This window comes from Eleutherodactylus coqui, chromosome 4 (genome assembly GCF_035609145.1).
Source record: "Eleutherodactylus coqui strain aEleCoq1 chromosome 4, aEleCoq1.hap1, whole genome shotgun sequence".
Lineage (NCBI taxonomy): Eukaryota > Metazoa > Chordata > Amphibia > Anura > Eleutherodactylidae > Eleutherodactylus > Eleutherodactylus coqui.
The window spans coordinates 279996047-280012181 of record NC_089840.1 but is presented as its reverse complement, the minus strand read 5'-3'; the positions used below and the strand labels follow the sequence as shown (position 1 = coordinate 280012181).

Here is a 16135-nt window from a genome sequence, read left to right as displayed (position 1 = left end):
ACACCCAGAGCCCCCAGTACTGCAGACTATTGTATCTGTAGATGGAGGGGGCACCCAGTGCCCCCAGTACTGCAGACTATTGTATCTGTAGATGGAGGGGGCACCCAGAGCCCCCAGTACTGCAGACTATTGTATCTGTAGATGGAGGGGGCACCCAGATCCCCCAGTACTGCAGACTATTGTATCTGTAGATGGAGGGGGCACCCAGATCCCCCAGTACTGCAGACTATTGTATCTGTAGATGGAGGGGGCACCCAGAGCCCCCAGTACTGCAGACTATTGTATATGTAGATGGAGGGGGCACCCAGAGCCCCCAATACTGCAGACTATTGTATCTGTAGATGGAGGGGGCACCCAGAGCCCCCAGTACTGCAGACTATTGTATCTGTAGATGGAGGGGGCACCCAGAGCCCCTAGTACTGCAGACTATTGTATCTGTAGATGGATGGGGCACCCAGAGCCCCCAGTACTGCAGACTATTGTATCTGTAGATGGATGGGGCACCCAGAGCCCCCAGTACTGCAGACTATTGTATTTGTAGATGGAGGGGGTCCTGAAGCCCCCACATTATATCCGTGGTCTCCTCAGGTTGATGTCTGCTATGAACTCCTAGGGGCTTATAATGACTAATGATAAGCTCCATAATGACGCTCCTCTACTGCAGCTCACAAGATTCGGGGATAAGAGTCTTGCTAGTAAATACAGGATGGCTCCTCCCACACTAGAATCTGGTCACATGTTTGGTCACATGGGTGTAACATCATCAGAGGTCCTGTAGCCCCCTAGCATTTAGCATCTACCACAACCCCAGGGCTCCTGTCCGGCTGCAGGTGGAGGTATGTGGGGTCACCAGCGTTGGGGGGGGGGGCAGATTTATGGAGGCCCATAGCAACCAATCACAGCGCAGCTCTCATAAAATGCACAGTTAGAATTGAATGCTGCCTTGCTATTGGTTGCTATGGACACACAGGAGGTTTTCTTCTCGATACTTGAAGCTCTTCTCCATTATGTGGCCGCTCTCACGCAGGCGGTTTTTACAGCATTTAACACACTGTTTTAACGCTGTCCTAATCTACCATTCATTTCAGTGGTGCCTTTCAGATGGACGCCGTAAACCGAGCTAAACCGAGCGCTGCATGTTCTATTTTACAGCATTTTCGACAATATTTGTCACCCATTGAAAGGAATGGGGAGCATTAAAAACGCGTTTTTAATTCTGCTTACTATTCTACTTGGGGGAGGGGCGACAATGTTGTTATCAGCTGACTGCGCCTGCGTTGCGACTGCAGGAAAAATGCAGGCGAACACAAAAATGCTAATAAACGGGGCTCTTAGCGTTTTGTAAAAGTCAGTATTAAAAAAAAACACAGTTTTTTACAAACACCTGTGTGACAGTCGCCTGAGTCTCTATCACCGGGACATCATGCTGGAACCCCTTTCGGACTGCTGTTTTTGGGGTCTTGGTGACAATTTGTATTTAATTTAGTGTACTAGAAGGCATCGCTGTCATTGCAGACAATAAGACCCCCTTCTATAGAACATTCGGCTCCAGCCACAATGCGGACGTCCGGCACCACTGCAGTGGCTTAGCTCGGGTAATCACCAAGGGTCCAGAGCTGTGGACCCCCTACCAATCCACCACTGAGGACCTATCCTGTGCCTCCCGCGCCGCTCCGCTAGTAAAGCTTCAGTTGTGATTGCAGTTAGTCCCACTCTTCAGCACAAGTGATTGGCTGTTAGATCCAGCCAATTGAATGCATGTTGAGTGGCTGAGCATTTCCACCAATCACGTGGGCAGAATAATCCAAGCCCTTAGTGACCACCTATGTGCCTTTTACAGCAATCACTCAGCGGCCTTATTGGGATGCCGAGGTTTTAACGGTGTTGCATCAGAGGCTTTCTCTGTCATCCATTGGAATCCCGTGTTGTGATCGCTGTTCTGTCCTCCCTATGAGTGGAGCATAAGTAGACAGGCAGATAACCTTCCCTGCAACACAAAGGCACAACAATCGCTATTTCAATGGCAACTGGAGGCTTGAAAGTGGCCTGCAGATCTACTATCTAAAGCTCCATTTACACGCAAAAATGATCACTCAAACGATAGAGTTTTGGTTTCAGTATACAGTATTTTACCATGACGTCCATCCTGACAGCACACATGGAGGTTGCCCCCTCTTGAGCTTGTTGGGACAGGAAGAGGAGAGTTCTTAAGGCCACCTCCCACCATCATTCTCCAGTGTTTTCTTCCTGTCCCTTTGGACACAGAGGGAGTTCTACGTGCCGGAGAATGGACCAGTTTTACTCACCAGCAGGAGTCCAGGATCTGGTGCCCACCCTGGAGAGTAGGGGCGGTGGAGAAACCGCTGGCGGTCAGGAGGCCGTGGGACCCTTTGGCAAATGCCTAAGCATCCCTGCTCTTGGGTCCGACATCTAGTGGCGGCCAGCTCCGAGTGACAACGCCGCACCATGCGCGATGACGTCAGGCGCGCGCTCCAGCGGCGTCAGTGCATGAAAAGGCACCAGATTTCCCTGAGAGCTTCCCTTCGGGATTCAAGCTCTGCAGCACCTCCAAAATGCCATGGAAAGCGTGGATGGTGACAAGGGGAATTTGCCAACTGTAAGTAGTCCGGTTACAAGGGATCCGCCTAATGGTGAGGGGAGCAGTTCAGGCGATGTGGTGGGAGCAAATTTTCGAACCCCAGCCAGGACCTTCCAGACAGGCTAAAAGAGTCCGTACTCGGGACTATATATGTTATCATCGTCAGAACCATCTGAGGTAGACTATCCTGAGGCGGAATCATCCGAATTTTCAGCGCCTGTTTTAACAGATGACAGTGAGAAGAAATATTATTTCTCTAACCAGTATCTTGAGGAGTTAGTCCCGGCAGTACGTAACACCATAGAAGTGATCAAGGTCCAGCAACCAAGATCAGTGCAAGATGAAATGTTCCGGGGTCTCAGATCCTGATGTAAAAAAGGTTTCCCAGTAAATGAGAATTTAAAGCAGCTCATTACTGAAGAATGGGGCAGAGCTATCTATTTCTAGGGAATTCAAGGATAGGCTCCTGTTCGCACCAGACGACACACTCTTGTGGGATACAGTCCCAAAGGTGGACATTCAGGTAACGAAACTTAGTAAAAAAACTTTCTTACCCTTTGAGGATGCATCTCAGTTAAAGGTCCCGATGGACAGAAAAGTCGAGGGGTTCCTTAAAGGAGCATGGGAGTCAGCATCTACCTTGATGGAATCTAACATAGCAGCTACATCTGTGGTGAGGTATATATATTTATGGCTGGCTCAGCTGGAGTCTCATTTAAAACAAAAGACATCAAGAGAAGAGATATTTGAATGTATTCCTTTACTTAAGAACGCTACAGCTTTCCTAGCAGATACATTGGTGGAGTCCATAAGATTTGTTGCCAGAAATGTAGTGTTAGGAAATTCTGCCAGACGGGTGTTGTGGCTCAGAGCCTGGACCAGAGACACAATATCAAAAAATAAGTTGTGTTCAATTCCATTTCAGGATGGATATCTGTTTGGCCCGATTCTATACAAAATCCTGGAGAAAGCAGGAGATGGGAAAAGGGCTTTTCCAACAGATTATTTGCCGAAAAAGACTCCGTCCTTTCGGAAGGAAACTTGCCAACCCAGAGGGAGAAGTAAGGAAAAAATGCGTAGGTGGTCATACCCAAAAGGAGGCAGGGGTAAAGGTTCCAGTTTCACCCCTAGGCCTGAATCCAGATGAAACTATACGTCTGGTAGGGGGTAGGCTCTCTCAGTACTCAGGGAAATAGAACTAGATTTCTGGGAATCCCTGGGTACTGAGGATGATTTTGTTAGATTATAAAATAGAATTTTTATCCCCCCCCCCCCCCCCCCCCAAAAAAAATAAAAAATTTTTGATTACTCTGGTGCAGACCCCTCTACTTCAAAAGCGATTGGAGGAAGGGGTAACAAGTTATTACTAATGGGAGCCATTGTACCAGTCCCTGTGAATGAACATGGTTGTGGTTAATCTTCTTTATTTATGGTCCCTAAACCACATGGGTCGTTTAGAAGCATACTTAATTTAAAAGCTCTTAATGAATTTATCAGAGTTTCTCAGTTTAAGATAGAAACCGTCAGATCGACAATTCCTTTAATTGGCCCTTCCTATGTAATGTGTGCGGTGGACTTGAAGGACGCCTATTATCACGTACCCATTCACGCAACTTGTCAAAAATCTCTTAGATTAGCAGTTAGAATGAATGGAGAGATTTTTCACTTTCAGTTCATTTGTTTACCTTTCGGTATCTGCTCTGCTCCAAGAGTTTTTATCTAAAATAATGATCGAACCAATCTTAGGGGAAAGGGCGTCAACATAATTCCCTATCTAGGTGACCTTCTAATTATCTCAAAGGATATTAGTTCTATGGAGCGCTACCAGGAGCAGGTTTATTTAGGTTGGCTTACCAATTATGACAGGTCCAGCTTAAATTTGGACCAAATCTACCCAAAAAGTCTTCCTGGGGGTTCTTTTGGACTCCTCAAAAGGCTATCTTTTTTTACCAGAACCTAAATTGGAAAATTTAAAAGGAAGAACTGATTCTCTGTAAGAAAAGCGATGAGGGTCCTTGGGCAAATGACAGCTTGTTTGCCTATGGTGCCATGGGCACAGTTCCATTGTAGACCCATGTAGCAAAAGATCTTATCTACTTGGGATAAGAAACAATCCTCCATAGATAAGAAATTTTAATTATCATCCACGGTGAGAAGGTTTCTAAATTGGTGGTTGTCACCTTCTAAACTTAGGAAAGGAGTCCAGTTGTCCCTGTCCCCGTGCGTATCAGTGAACACTGATGCTAGTGTAACAGTCTGGGGAGCTCAGGTAGTGGACAGAGTTCTACAGGGCTCTTGGTCAGCATATGTCAGTTCTAAGTCTTCAAATTATAGAGCGCTCAGGGCTGTCTGGGAGACTTTTAATTTAGGCCAAGGATATACTATGAGGAAAGCATGTTAAGATTCTATCAGACAATATGATGACCATATCTTTCATTCATCGCCAGGGCAGCACCCAACATCCTCATCTACAGCAAGTGTCGCATAGGATATTCTCTTGGGCAGAGAGCAACATAACATCTTTATCTGCGATACACCTGAAAGGGTCACTGAACTATGTGGCAGACTTTCTGAGCAGAAAAACCCTAGTCCCCAGGGAATGGGCTCTAAATGTAGAGGTGTTCCATCTTCTCACATCCCATTGGGGTCAACCCCAAATAGATCTGTTCACAAGAAGAACAAATTCAAAATTGTTTTCATTGAACCCCACAGACTATCCCGTGGTTCTAGATGCACTATCCCAGGAATGGGATATGCGGCTGGCATATGCTTTCCTCCTTTTCCTGATCTCTTCAGAAGATACAAAAATGCTGAGCTACAGTGATCTTCATTGCTCTAGCTTGGCTAAGGAGGCCCTGGTTCCCGCTTCTAACCTCAATGGCAATACAGCCCCCAATAATGCTGCCACAAGGTCTGGTATTTTGCCGAGAGATTTGCTGGTTGAAGTTAACAGCCTGGCTACTGAGCGGCAAAGATTAAGGGACCAGGGGCTATCGCATAAGGTAATTAACACACTCTTGCAGAGTCGTAAGAGCATTATCTCCGGTATGAAAATCCTAGCTTTCCTTTAGGACGGTCTAGACAAGGGTCTTAGCCCTAGAAACTTGCGAGTGCAGGTAGCGGCTCTCAGTTCCCCTTGCACTGATAGAGAACAGATGGGTGAAAAGGTTCTTCGGGTTGTGGATAGACTTAAGCCTTTTGTGAGAAAATCAGTCCCCACTTGGGACCTTGATATGGTGCTAGAAAGTCTATGTGAACCTCCCTTTGAGCCAGGAGCTATACCTTAAGGATTTATCTATTAAGGTAGCCATTTTAGTAGCTATCACATCTGCTATAAGCATTGGCGAATTACGGGCACTATCATTGTAGGGAACCCTACTTAAAAGTGTGGGAAGGTTGTATAAGTCCAGAAGCCCGTCGGCCCTTGAGTGGATAAGAGCACATTCTACGAGGACTCTTGCTTCCTCATGGGCTGAACGTGGGGAAGCCTCGGCGGAGCAGATTTGTAGGGGCGCGACATGGTCTATTGTCCATACTTTCTCAAAGCACTATCACTTGAATCTCCATTCCAATAAGGAACTAGCCTTTGGATGGAAGGTCCTGCAGGCAATGCCCCCCCCCCCCCTTCTTCCTTCCCCAGGGCTTGGCGATCTGGTATTGCCTCCATGTGTGCTGTCAGGATGGATGTTATGGTAAAACTGGAATTATTCTTACCGTTAATTTTTTTTCCATGAGTCTATCATGACAGCAAATACTTACCCACCCTTGTAAGTAAATGTATATTGTGCATGCTTACATAACATTGTGTTGGTTTTGTCAGCAACAATAAAAAATTGGGCCACGTATCCGTTGTGATTAGAGATGAGCGAGGATACTCGCTAAGGCACATTACTCGAGTGAGTAGTGCCTTAGCCGAGTATCTCCCCGCTCGTCTCTAAAGATTCGGGGGCCGGGGAGCGGTGGGGGAGAGCGGGGAGGAACGGAGGGGAGATCTCTCCCCCCCATTCCCTCCCGCTTCCCGCCGCAATTCCCCTGTCACCCGCAACGGCCCCCAAATCTTTAGAGATGAGCGGGGAGATACTCGGCTAAGGCACTACTCGCTCTAGTAATGTGCCCTAGCGAGTATACTCGCTCTCTAGTTGTGATGATTTGAAGTCACTGGAGAATGGTGGTGGGAGGTGGCCTTAAGAACTCTCCTCTTCCTGTCCCAACAAGCTCAGGTGGGGGCAACGTCCATGTGTGCTGTCATGATGGACTCATGGAAAAGCAATTAACTATAAAAATAATTCCAGTTTTCAAAATACAGAGTGTCTGTAAAGTATGGAAATGCCCATATTTAATGAAAAAGGTTTGAGAGATAGTAGTCAATTTTGCATACAAGCTACAAGGGAAGGTGGAAAACCTGCTAGGCCATGTCACCAACATGATGGCCATTTTGAATGCCACCATCTTGGATTCGACTCAGATTTTTCCAGTGGGAAGGTAAGCGTGTGATATATCAAACTGGTGGAGAATTTCCCTATAAAAACAATGGTGTGCTTAATTTTAACATAACTTTATTTTTTCTCATGTTAACACAATGATTTTTCTTCATTACAGACAATGTGAATGATGGCATTATCTCGAGCAGAACCTATTGAGATCGCCCTTATGTCAGGTAAAGGAAGGACGTGTGTCATTGCTGAAGTTTTTAATCAATTGAAAGCAACCAGTCATACCATTACCAATAATTCCGGGTTCTGTCACTAATAAACCGCTGTTCTGGCCTCATTTAGCAGAATTTGGTTTGATGGTGAAATTCTCACTTAATTTGATATGTCGCACACCTACCTTCCAACTGGAAAAATTTGAGTTGAATCCAAGAGGATGTCAGCCAAAATGGCCATCATGTTGGTCACATGACCTAACAGGTTTCCTTCTTCCCCTGCAGCTTGTATGCAAAATTGCATAACCATGTACCAAACTGTTTTCATTCTATGTGGGCGTTTCCGTACTTTTGAGACGCCCTGTACAATGGTAACCCTGCAACCAATTAATATTGCATTATCCCACAGGAATCTGTCGAGAAGAGGTCAGGCCTTCTCTACGCCTGCACCTGGATGACAGCATTAGAGTGTCGGCAGATATTTCTACACACTTTTTTTTACTTAGGGGCATGGTGTGGAGGACAGGTTCTAATGAGAGGGTACGGCATGGGACATATGAAAATTAGGGGACTATTGTATTATGCTATGTGCTTGGTCCTGGTGCTGTATTGAGCTTGATTCTGATGCTCTATTTCTGGTATGTGCTTAGTTCTGGCGCTGTAGTTATGTTATGATCTCAGTTCTGGTGCTGTATTTATGTTATAAATTTCTGGTGCTGAGTTTATATTAGGAAAGGCGGAGGTTAATAGGGTAAGGATAGGCCACTACTAATAGCTTTATGTTACAGGAGGAGAGAAGGGAGAGGGAGGACATGATGTAGACCTTATATAGGTGTTTCAGAAGGGAGAGAGGGGACATGAAGTAGGTTCAAATCTGACCAACAGTGATGTCTTTATTGGCTTTTTACATTTTCTTTGGGCATTCTTCTGGCCCTTCGTGGAACGCTTACACATGATTTCAATTTTGACTTCAGTTTTTAATAAAACTGCATCAGTCGAAAAAACTCTAGTACGAGCATAGTCTACACTAAATAAGAGGTCGCTCGCTAGTCACTGCGTCCAGTGAGCTGAAATGAAGCCATTAGCGACTGTTGAGTGATTTCTCTTTCAGTGCCCTGTCGGCAGCTCTGTGTACACGGGGCGGCAATTGTCCATTATCACTGTTTCAAGTGATTGTTCGGGAGTGTAAAATTACCTTTATTGACTACATGAACTTGTGTTTCAAGGAACTATCCTGGACTTCACACCTTAATTTCCCTTTATTGTTGAAGCTCTAAGATGATCCGTATTTATTAATAACTCTTGTGAGCCCAGATAGGAGGATTTGCGAAGTCACTGAGCTTTAGATTTACTGCTTTATACTGATATCCCTTTTGTGGCCCCTGATTACCCGTAGCGGTCTTGTGAGGATACGAAATGCTTCGCCCCGAACATGGAGGAACGGCCTTAGAAAGGTATTAACCTCCTATTCCATCAGGTTTTCCCTTATTATCTCCAGTAATTGTATTATTCCAGGGGATTTTGTATGATGTTACATTGTCTCGTCTTCTTCCCATTCAGGATCCTCGGCTGATATCTTCTATATCAGATAATATTCCTGATTGACCCGACAAGGTTGGAGAGGAACCGGGACAAGATGGCGGAGAGTATATTCAACCTTACCCTAGAGATACTCTTCCAGCTTACAGGAGAGGTGAGAGATTCTGGGGATGACGTCACGTTCCATCATTCTTATCTCTGTCAGTCTCTGGTCACATCTACTGCAGAGGATTTACTGCTGATTAGGTCATAAATGCCGGAAATGTATTGTAGCTTACTGCGCTGTTTTTCTGGTAAAATGACAGAAACCCAAAAGACTTGTTATAAATGATGTTGGTCATGTAGTAGATCGAAAACTCTGGAATAATGGAAGTTATGAACCCAGATGTAAACAGAACCTTAATGGTTGGACATAACTGGAGACATGAAGGACTCTGGGAATGTTTGCAGTGATATTTATGGATGTATTTCCCCATAAACAGGATTACACGGTAGTGAAGAAGACTTCTAGTGATGGCTGTCAGGCCCCGGTGTCTGATGGATGGGGAAGACCCCTGAGCCCAATTACAGGGCCTCCACCTCACCTCCTGATACTGGAGAAGAACAATGAGCAGAAGATCCTAGAACTCACCAACAAGATGATTGAGCTGCTGACTGGAAAGGTGATGCTGCTGGGAATGCTGGGACATTATACAGTAACGCTATGGCGGTATAACGTGTCTGGGTGATGACGGTATCATTGTGTTGTCAGGTTCCTATTAGGTGTCAGGACTTCACTGTCTTTTTCTCCATGGAGGAGTGGGAGTATTTAGAAGGACACAAGGATCTGTACAAGGACGTCATGATGGAGGACCACCAGCCCCCCCTATCACCAGGTAATAGACGGGACTAAATCCACACGGCCTTTATTATTTGTATGTAGAGAATAAATTCAGTGGCTGTCTGTGTTTTCTGCAGGTGGATCCAGTAAGAGAACAGCAGCGGAGAGATGTCCCCGGCCTCTTCTTCCACAGGATGATCAGGTAGATGGAGAGAAGGTCTCATGAAATCTCCCCTCTGGTCTGTAGGACGGCTGGGAAGGTCTTGTGTTTAGTCTTATTATATGATTGATACTTGTGTAATGAGAAAGCTGGAGATGGCAGGATTACAGCCGACCGCAGACATTAGATCTCCGCATCTTATCACTATTTTCTGGTTCTGGAGACTTCTGATTGGAATAAAGAAGCAACAGGTTGGAGTTATACAGGAGACCTGCAGCTATTTGGCCCAGATCACTACTGCTGTCATGTCATTCCGGCTCCTCATACTAATTAATGACCTTTTCTGGCCATATAAAACCTTCCACACGACTTCTCCAACTGTGTGATGACTTTTACAATATTTATTTCACAGCTGGTGAATCCGTATGAAGATCCGATCCCTATTGATGCTACAGAGACACATGTGAGGGGGTGTCAGCCGTGTAAGGAGGAGATCCCTACAGATAACCCCCCAGGTGAGACTGCATGTAGAGAAGAGTCTGTGTTGTCGGGGTTTTCAGCTGTCTATTCGCTTATTCAGCCAAAATACATAAAAAAGAGTAAATGTTATATAATATTTTTAAGTAAAAACCATTTGCAGCATTTTTTCCTGGGTAGACTGTTAAAAAATTAAAGGAACATTTAAAGCAACCTTCGAGTTTCGGGACAGAATCTTTTTATGGGACTTAATAGGGGCAACTATACAACCTGCTGTTGGTATTCTGTGTCAATGCCTTTCTGATATGCTTATTCTAGATTACATTTTCAGCTATCCAAGATGGCCATGGCAATCTTCAAACTACCTTTTCCTCATAGTGCATTGGTTGTTGTTGTTGCTAGCCATTTAGTCATTTATGACCCTCGGTGACCCTAAAGGCGAGCTTCCTCCATGTTTTTCGATTTTGCTTGGCTTCTTTTAGTTGTGTGATATCCATTCCAGGATCAACTCTGACAGTATCGGCCATTGTATTCTTGGGTGGCTGGGTCTTCTTTTGCCACTGATCTGTGCAAGCATTATAGATTTTTCTAGCACCTCTGCTCGCATTACATGGCCAAAATACGTGAGTCTGAGTCCGGTCATCTTGCCCTCCAGTGATATATTGGGTCTTATACGATTCAGGGCATACGCAGCAGCTTTCGCCAGCACCACGGCTCAAACGCATCAATCCTCCTTCTATCAGCTTTTTTCACAGTCCAGCTTTTCCATCCATACATGGCTATAGGGAAAATGGTGGTTTGCACTATCCAGCATTTAGTTGCTATGCTGATATCTCTAGATTTCTAGAATTTGTCCATGTTTAGCATTGCCAATTGTGGTGCTCTCTTGTGAATGCCAATCGATTTTGCATGGTGATTGGCTGTGATGTCAGGCCGTCATGTCACCCTCATAGAGCCTGTTTCTGACAGTTTAGTCGGCAGCAACGGGCGCAGATCAGTCACCAGTTTTCCATTAATCCTGGTATATAAAGCAATAAATATACCGTGTTCTTAATTATTCTACACACATCATTCTCCAAAACTGTACAAGCAGTTCATGTGGTTTATGAACACCTAAGGATATTCATATCATTTCCAACATAAATCTGCTATTTGCGGCATCCACAGATTATTTAGCAAAATAAAAAGACCCCTTAAAATCAGACGTCTATATTTCCATATCAAGTTACATATTGATATCTGAGCTCTTCTTTGATATGACATCAACAACTCTCTTACCCATAGAACTTCTAAGTCCATGTATAGTTTTTGCTTGCATTTCATTAGAGAATGCCATTATTACCCCCCAGAGCTGCTGTTTTTGAGGTATACTGATGACCATTCTCGTATATCTTCCTTTTAATGATACTCCAAAGGTTTTCAGCAGGATTGAGGTCTTTTGGCCTGGGATTGAAAAATCCCCAGCTGCTGGAAGCACTGGCTGTGACTGGCTGATGCTTAGCCAATCACAGCCAGTGCTCGATGAATGGCTGTGATTTGTTCAATCACTGCCATTCATCAAAAACTTGCTGTGATTTGCTAAGCGTCAGCCAATCGCAGCCAGCACTTCCAGGAGGCGGGGATTTTTGAATCCTCGGTCAGAAGAGAATATGATGATCTGTGCCGGGGCTCGGGGAGAAGCTGCGGCCAGGGCTGACAGCGCATCTAAGGTGATGTATGTGGTTTTTTTTCCTGCAGTTAGGACTTAGATTATAGCTTTGACAGCAGCATTTGATACTGTTAGAGTAGCAACGCGTTTTCGTGCGATGCAACAGAGAGGAAGGCTTCATAGGAATACATAGGCTACAAAATATCACGAGTCACGGGCATATCGCCGGACCTGCAAGGTTTTTGTGTTGGGTTGTTGCATGCTACAAAACATCGCGTGTGTGAAGGAGGAAAGCATGGGCTCATGCGATTTGTAGCATTGTAGCAAAGCTACAAAATCGTGTGACTTTGTCGCCCTTGTGAAGGAGGCCTTAAGCATGGCCGACGGGCCACATAAAATGAGGTGCTGAGCCGGATTCGGCTTGTGGGTTTTGTGTTTGACATCTGTCCTTCATGAGATCCGCAGGTTTCAGTTTCCCAGTTTATATCCAGACTATTAAAGTCCCCCATAATAATTACCTCCTTGTTCTTTGCCGTTTCATCTATTTGCCTTAGTGATAGGTTTTCAGTGGATTCTGGTATATTTGGTGATCTGTTGCAAACTGCTATTAGGATTTTATTCTTGTTCTTTCCTCCATGTATTTCTACATATACAGACTCCCCATGTTCATCCCCCTCACATATATCTTCATGAGTTCAGTGGTAGGGTGGTATAATGTTCTGTTTTGTAGGGTTATTTTGCCTATTTTTTTTGTGTTGTGCAGTGTTTTCTGTACACCGAAGTGTGTGTTAAAAGAAAAAAACTGCAGGCAGCACATTTGTGTTACCAGAAAAGTTTAATAAAAATTATTTGAATTAAAAAATATATATAAATCTGCCCTCTGATAATGGCAGGGCCGGCCTTCTAAAAGCGCCTTTATTTCCCGGTCAGCAGCACATGATCAGCAGACTTTAGTTGCAGCGCAGTACAGGGCAGTTTACAGCAGGGGGCGTCAGCAGCTCTTATCCACGGCTCGTTTGGCTCCTGCGCTCTGTAATCTTACAAGCTGTATGAGCTGCGGATAAGAGCAGCAGCTGAGAGCGCCTGCTGGAGGTAGGAAATTACCGGCACCCCACGGGAGGAAATTGGCGCAGAACATGTGCTACAATGTGGAAGTACAAAAAGTAAGTTTATTGGCTAAATAATCAACCCATTAGGATGTTTGTCAATAGAATAATTAGTCCACAAATTATTGTGGCTAGTATTGTTAGTGGGAAAACGTGTTTGATAACTTAATTTTATTACATACTTCACAATATGTACGGACGTTTTATATAGAAATGTATTAACTGTTGCTAGAATTGCAATTTTATATTCAAAAATAATGAAATTAGTTTTATTTTTTGACAGATGATGGCACCAGAAGATCAGAGAGACATCTGCTATCCTCATATTGTAAAGCAGAAGATTACAATATCCTACAACATGCATATGAAGAGCTTGTTATTATCCCAGATTTATCACTAAGACTTCATAGCTCAGATCTGTCATCTGATCCTTTTAAACAGGTTCAATCTTCTAATTCATTACAGACTATTAAGCAAAGTAAAATTTACAGAAAGAATGCTGAATGTGAAAAAGTTCACAAAGGGGAGAAGCCATATTCATGTTCAGAATGTGGGAAATCTTTTACCCAGAAATCATATATTGTTGAACATCAAAGAATTCACACTGGGCTGAAGCCATTTTCATGTTCAGAATGTGGAAAATGTTTTACTGTGAAATCACATCTTGTTAGGCATGAGAGAATTCACAAAGGGGAAAAGCCGTATTCATGTTCAGAATGCGGGAAATGTTTTGTTCTTAATTCATATCTTGTTGAGCATCGGAGAATTCACACAGGTGAGAGGCCATTTTCATGTTCAGAATGTGGGAAATGCTTTAACCAGAAGCCAAATCTTGTTAGACATCAGAGAATTCACACAGGTGAGAAGCCATTTTCATGTTTAGAATGTGGGAAATGTTTTAATCTGAAATCGCATCTAGTTAAACATGAAAGAATTCACACAGGGGAAAAACCATATTCATGTTTGGATTGTGGGAAATGTTTCAACCAGAAATCACAGCTTGTCAGACATCAGAAAAGTCACAGGAAAAAAGCAATATTCATGTTCTGAGTGTGCGAAATGTCTTACTTGGAGATCAAATCTTGTTGACCATTAAAAAATGTACACAGGAGAAGTCATACTAATGTTTTGAATTTAGGAAAGGTTTTACCCACAAATAACAATCTTAAACATCAAAAACCAGAGAAGAAGTTATTTTCTTTTTCTTATCCTATCCTAATTGATAAAAATAAAAGTGGAAGAAAAAAATCCAAAAGTTAAAGCAAAGTAAAGGCCAATTTACAGGGAGCGATGATCGCTCAAACGATCCCTTTTTAGCGATTTTTGAGCCATCATCATTGCATCTAAATCTGCGGCCATAGTGCACTTTTCGTGCACTGCTAGCTGATTGTTAAATTCAGGCCAAACTAAAAATCATCCTTCAGCCTTATCAGCAGTTTTCCATGAGTAGTGCTGATAGCATTGTTTCCTGTTGGAGAACAAAGGAACTAAAAGCAGATAAGAGCCTTCAGGCTATTAACTAAAAGCGCTGCGGAATATGTTGGCTCTATACAAATAAAGTTTATTATTATTAACTGCTTTCAGCTAAAGGCTTCATTTGCACACTAAATTGCTATTAAAGGGGTTGTCCCACGAAAGCAAGTGGGGGTAAGCACTTCTGTATGGCCATATTAATGCACTTTGTAATATACATCGTGCATTAAATATGAGCCATACAGAAGTTATTCACTTACCTGTTCCGTTGCTGGCGTCCTCGTCTCCATGGTGCCGTCTAATTTCAGCGTCTAATCTCCCGATTATCTCTCCTCGTAGCTCCGCCCCGTCACGTGTGCCGATTCCAGCCAATCAGGAGGCTGGAATCGGCAATGGAACGCACAGAGCCCATGGTGCACCATGGGAGAAGACCTGCGGTCCACCGTGAGTGAAGATCCCGGCGGCCATCTTCACAAGGTAAGTAAGAAGTCACCGTAGCGCGGGGATTCGGGTAAGTACTATGCGGTTTTTTTGTTTGAACCCCTGCATCGGGTTTGTCTCGCGCCGAACGGGGGGGCTATTGAAAAAAAACAAAACCCGTTTCGGCGCGGGACAACCCCTTTAAGTAGCTACTTAATAGTTTATGCAAAATGATCGCTCAAACCTGTCACTCAGACTGTTGTGTGAGTGATCTTTGAGCGATCATCTCTCCGTGTAAATGAGCCTTTAACATAGTACAAGACGATGAAGAAATATGTACAACTGCCAAATAATGTCATACACAAATGAAATAGAACCCAGATATCACATCTACAGTATACACCAACCATGTGTATAGAATATTTCATATTAATATATATGTCTCAAAACTTAATAAATGTGTTAAATCGTACATGCTTGTGATCGTTAACTGGTAAGCTATCTCCTCAGACCTTTGGAGTGGAGAGGGAGCTGGTAGGTATTATGTGTACAAATAGTGAGCAGAGAATTACACAGAGAATCCCGGACTTTGTGGAACTAGTTGGACACTTTCTGGTTTTGGAAAAAACTAGGATTAATCTTAAGGGCAATCTTTTTTCCATGAGTCTATCATGACCGCACACATGGAGGTTGCCCTCTGCCCTTGCTGGGACAGGAAGAGTGGAGTTCAAATAGCCACCTCCTGTCACCATGCTCCAACGACTTCAAATTATCACAACGGGTACATGGCCTAATTTTTTATTGTTGCTGAAAAACCAACATATTGTTATGTTACATGCATACAGTAATTTATCAGGGTGGGTAAGTATGTGCTGTCATGATGGACTCAAGGAAAAGAGATTAACTGTAAGATTAATCCTAGTTTTCTCATTCCGTCCATCCTGACAGCACACATGAGGGCAATACTAGATTATAACGGTACCATTAAGGAAGAGGTGGGACCATGGCCTGGAGGAATTTCCGCCCAGAGACCAGATCTCTAGCAGAATAGAGATCCAATCGCTAATGCTTACAAAATGTGTGCACATTGGATCACATTGCAGCTTTGCAGATTTGTTCTCTAGAGGCTTTACTGAGTTTAGCCCATGAGTTGCCAAGAGCCCTCGTAGAGTGAGCTCTTCATGCCTCAGGGGAAGGTAAACCTTTGGCTTTGTATGCCTCCTGAATTGCTGTCTTGATGCATCTAGT

The 16135-nt window shown here is 43.9% G+C and overlaps 1 protein-coding gene and 1 long non-coding RNA gene across 2 annotated transcripts; both read left to right on the top strand.

The window, feature by feature from the left end:
• Window positions 1-771: 771 nt before the first annotated feature.
• LOC136624547 (uncharacterized) lies at window positions 772-8975 on the top strand. Its single transcript, XR_010792340.1, has 3 exons — window positions 772-836; window positions 7199-7256; window positions 8805-8975. It is a non-coding gene; the product is annotated as an uncharacterized lncRNA (long non-coding RNA).
• A 174-nt stretch (window positions 8976-9149) lies between these two features.
• On the top strand, window positions 9150-14654 carry LOC136626725 (oocyte zinc finger protein XlCOF8.4-like). The gene is made up of 6 exons (XM_066601732.1): window positions 9150-9170; window positions 9266-9445; window positions 9535-9658; window positions 9741-9805; window positions 10176-10278; window positions 13278-14654. The coding sequence occupies exons 1-6, from the start codon at window positions 9150-9152 to the stop codon at window positions 14042-14044; spliced, it is 1260 nt and encodes a 419-aa protein (XP_066457829.1). The 3' UTR covers window positions 14045-14654.
• Window positions 14655-16135: the final 1481 nt, after the last annotated feature.

Bases quoted from the DNA above. Each gene is read 5' to 3' on its own strand.
- LOC136626725 (XM_066601732.1), top strand. From the start codon at position 9,150: ATGGAAGTTATGAACCCAGAT. The intron at 9,446-9,534 runs GTGATGCTGCTG...TTGTGTTGTCAG, and splicing joins TTGAGCTGCTGACTGGAAAG to GTTCCTATTAGGTGTCAGGA. The intron at 10,279-13,277 runs GTGAGACTGCAT...ATTTTTTGACAG, and splicing joins CCCTACAGATAACCCCCCAG to ATGATGGCACCAGAAGATCA.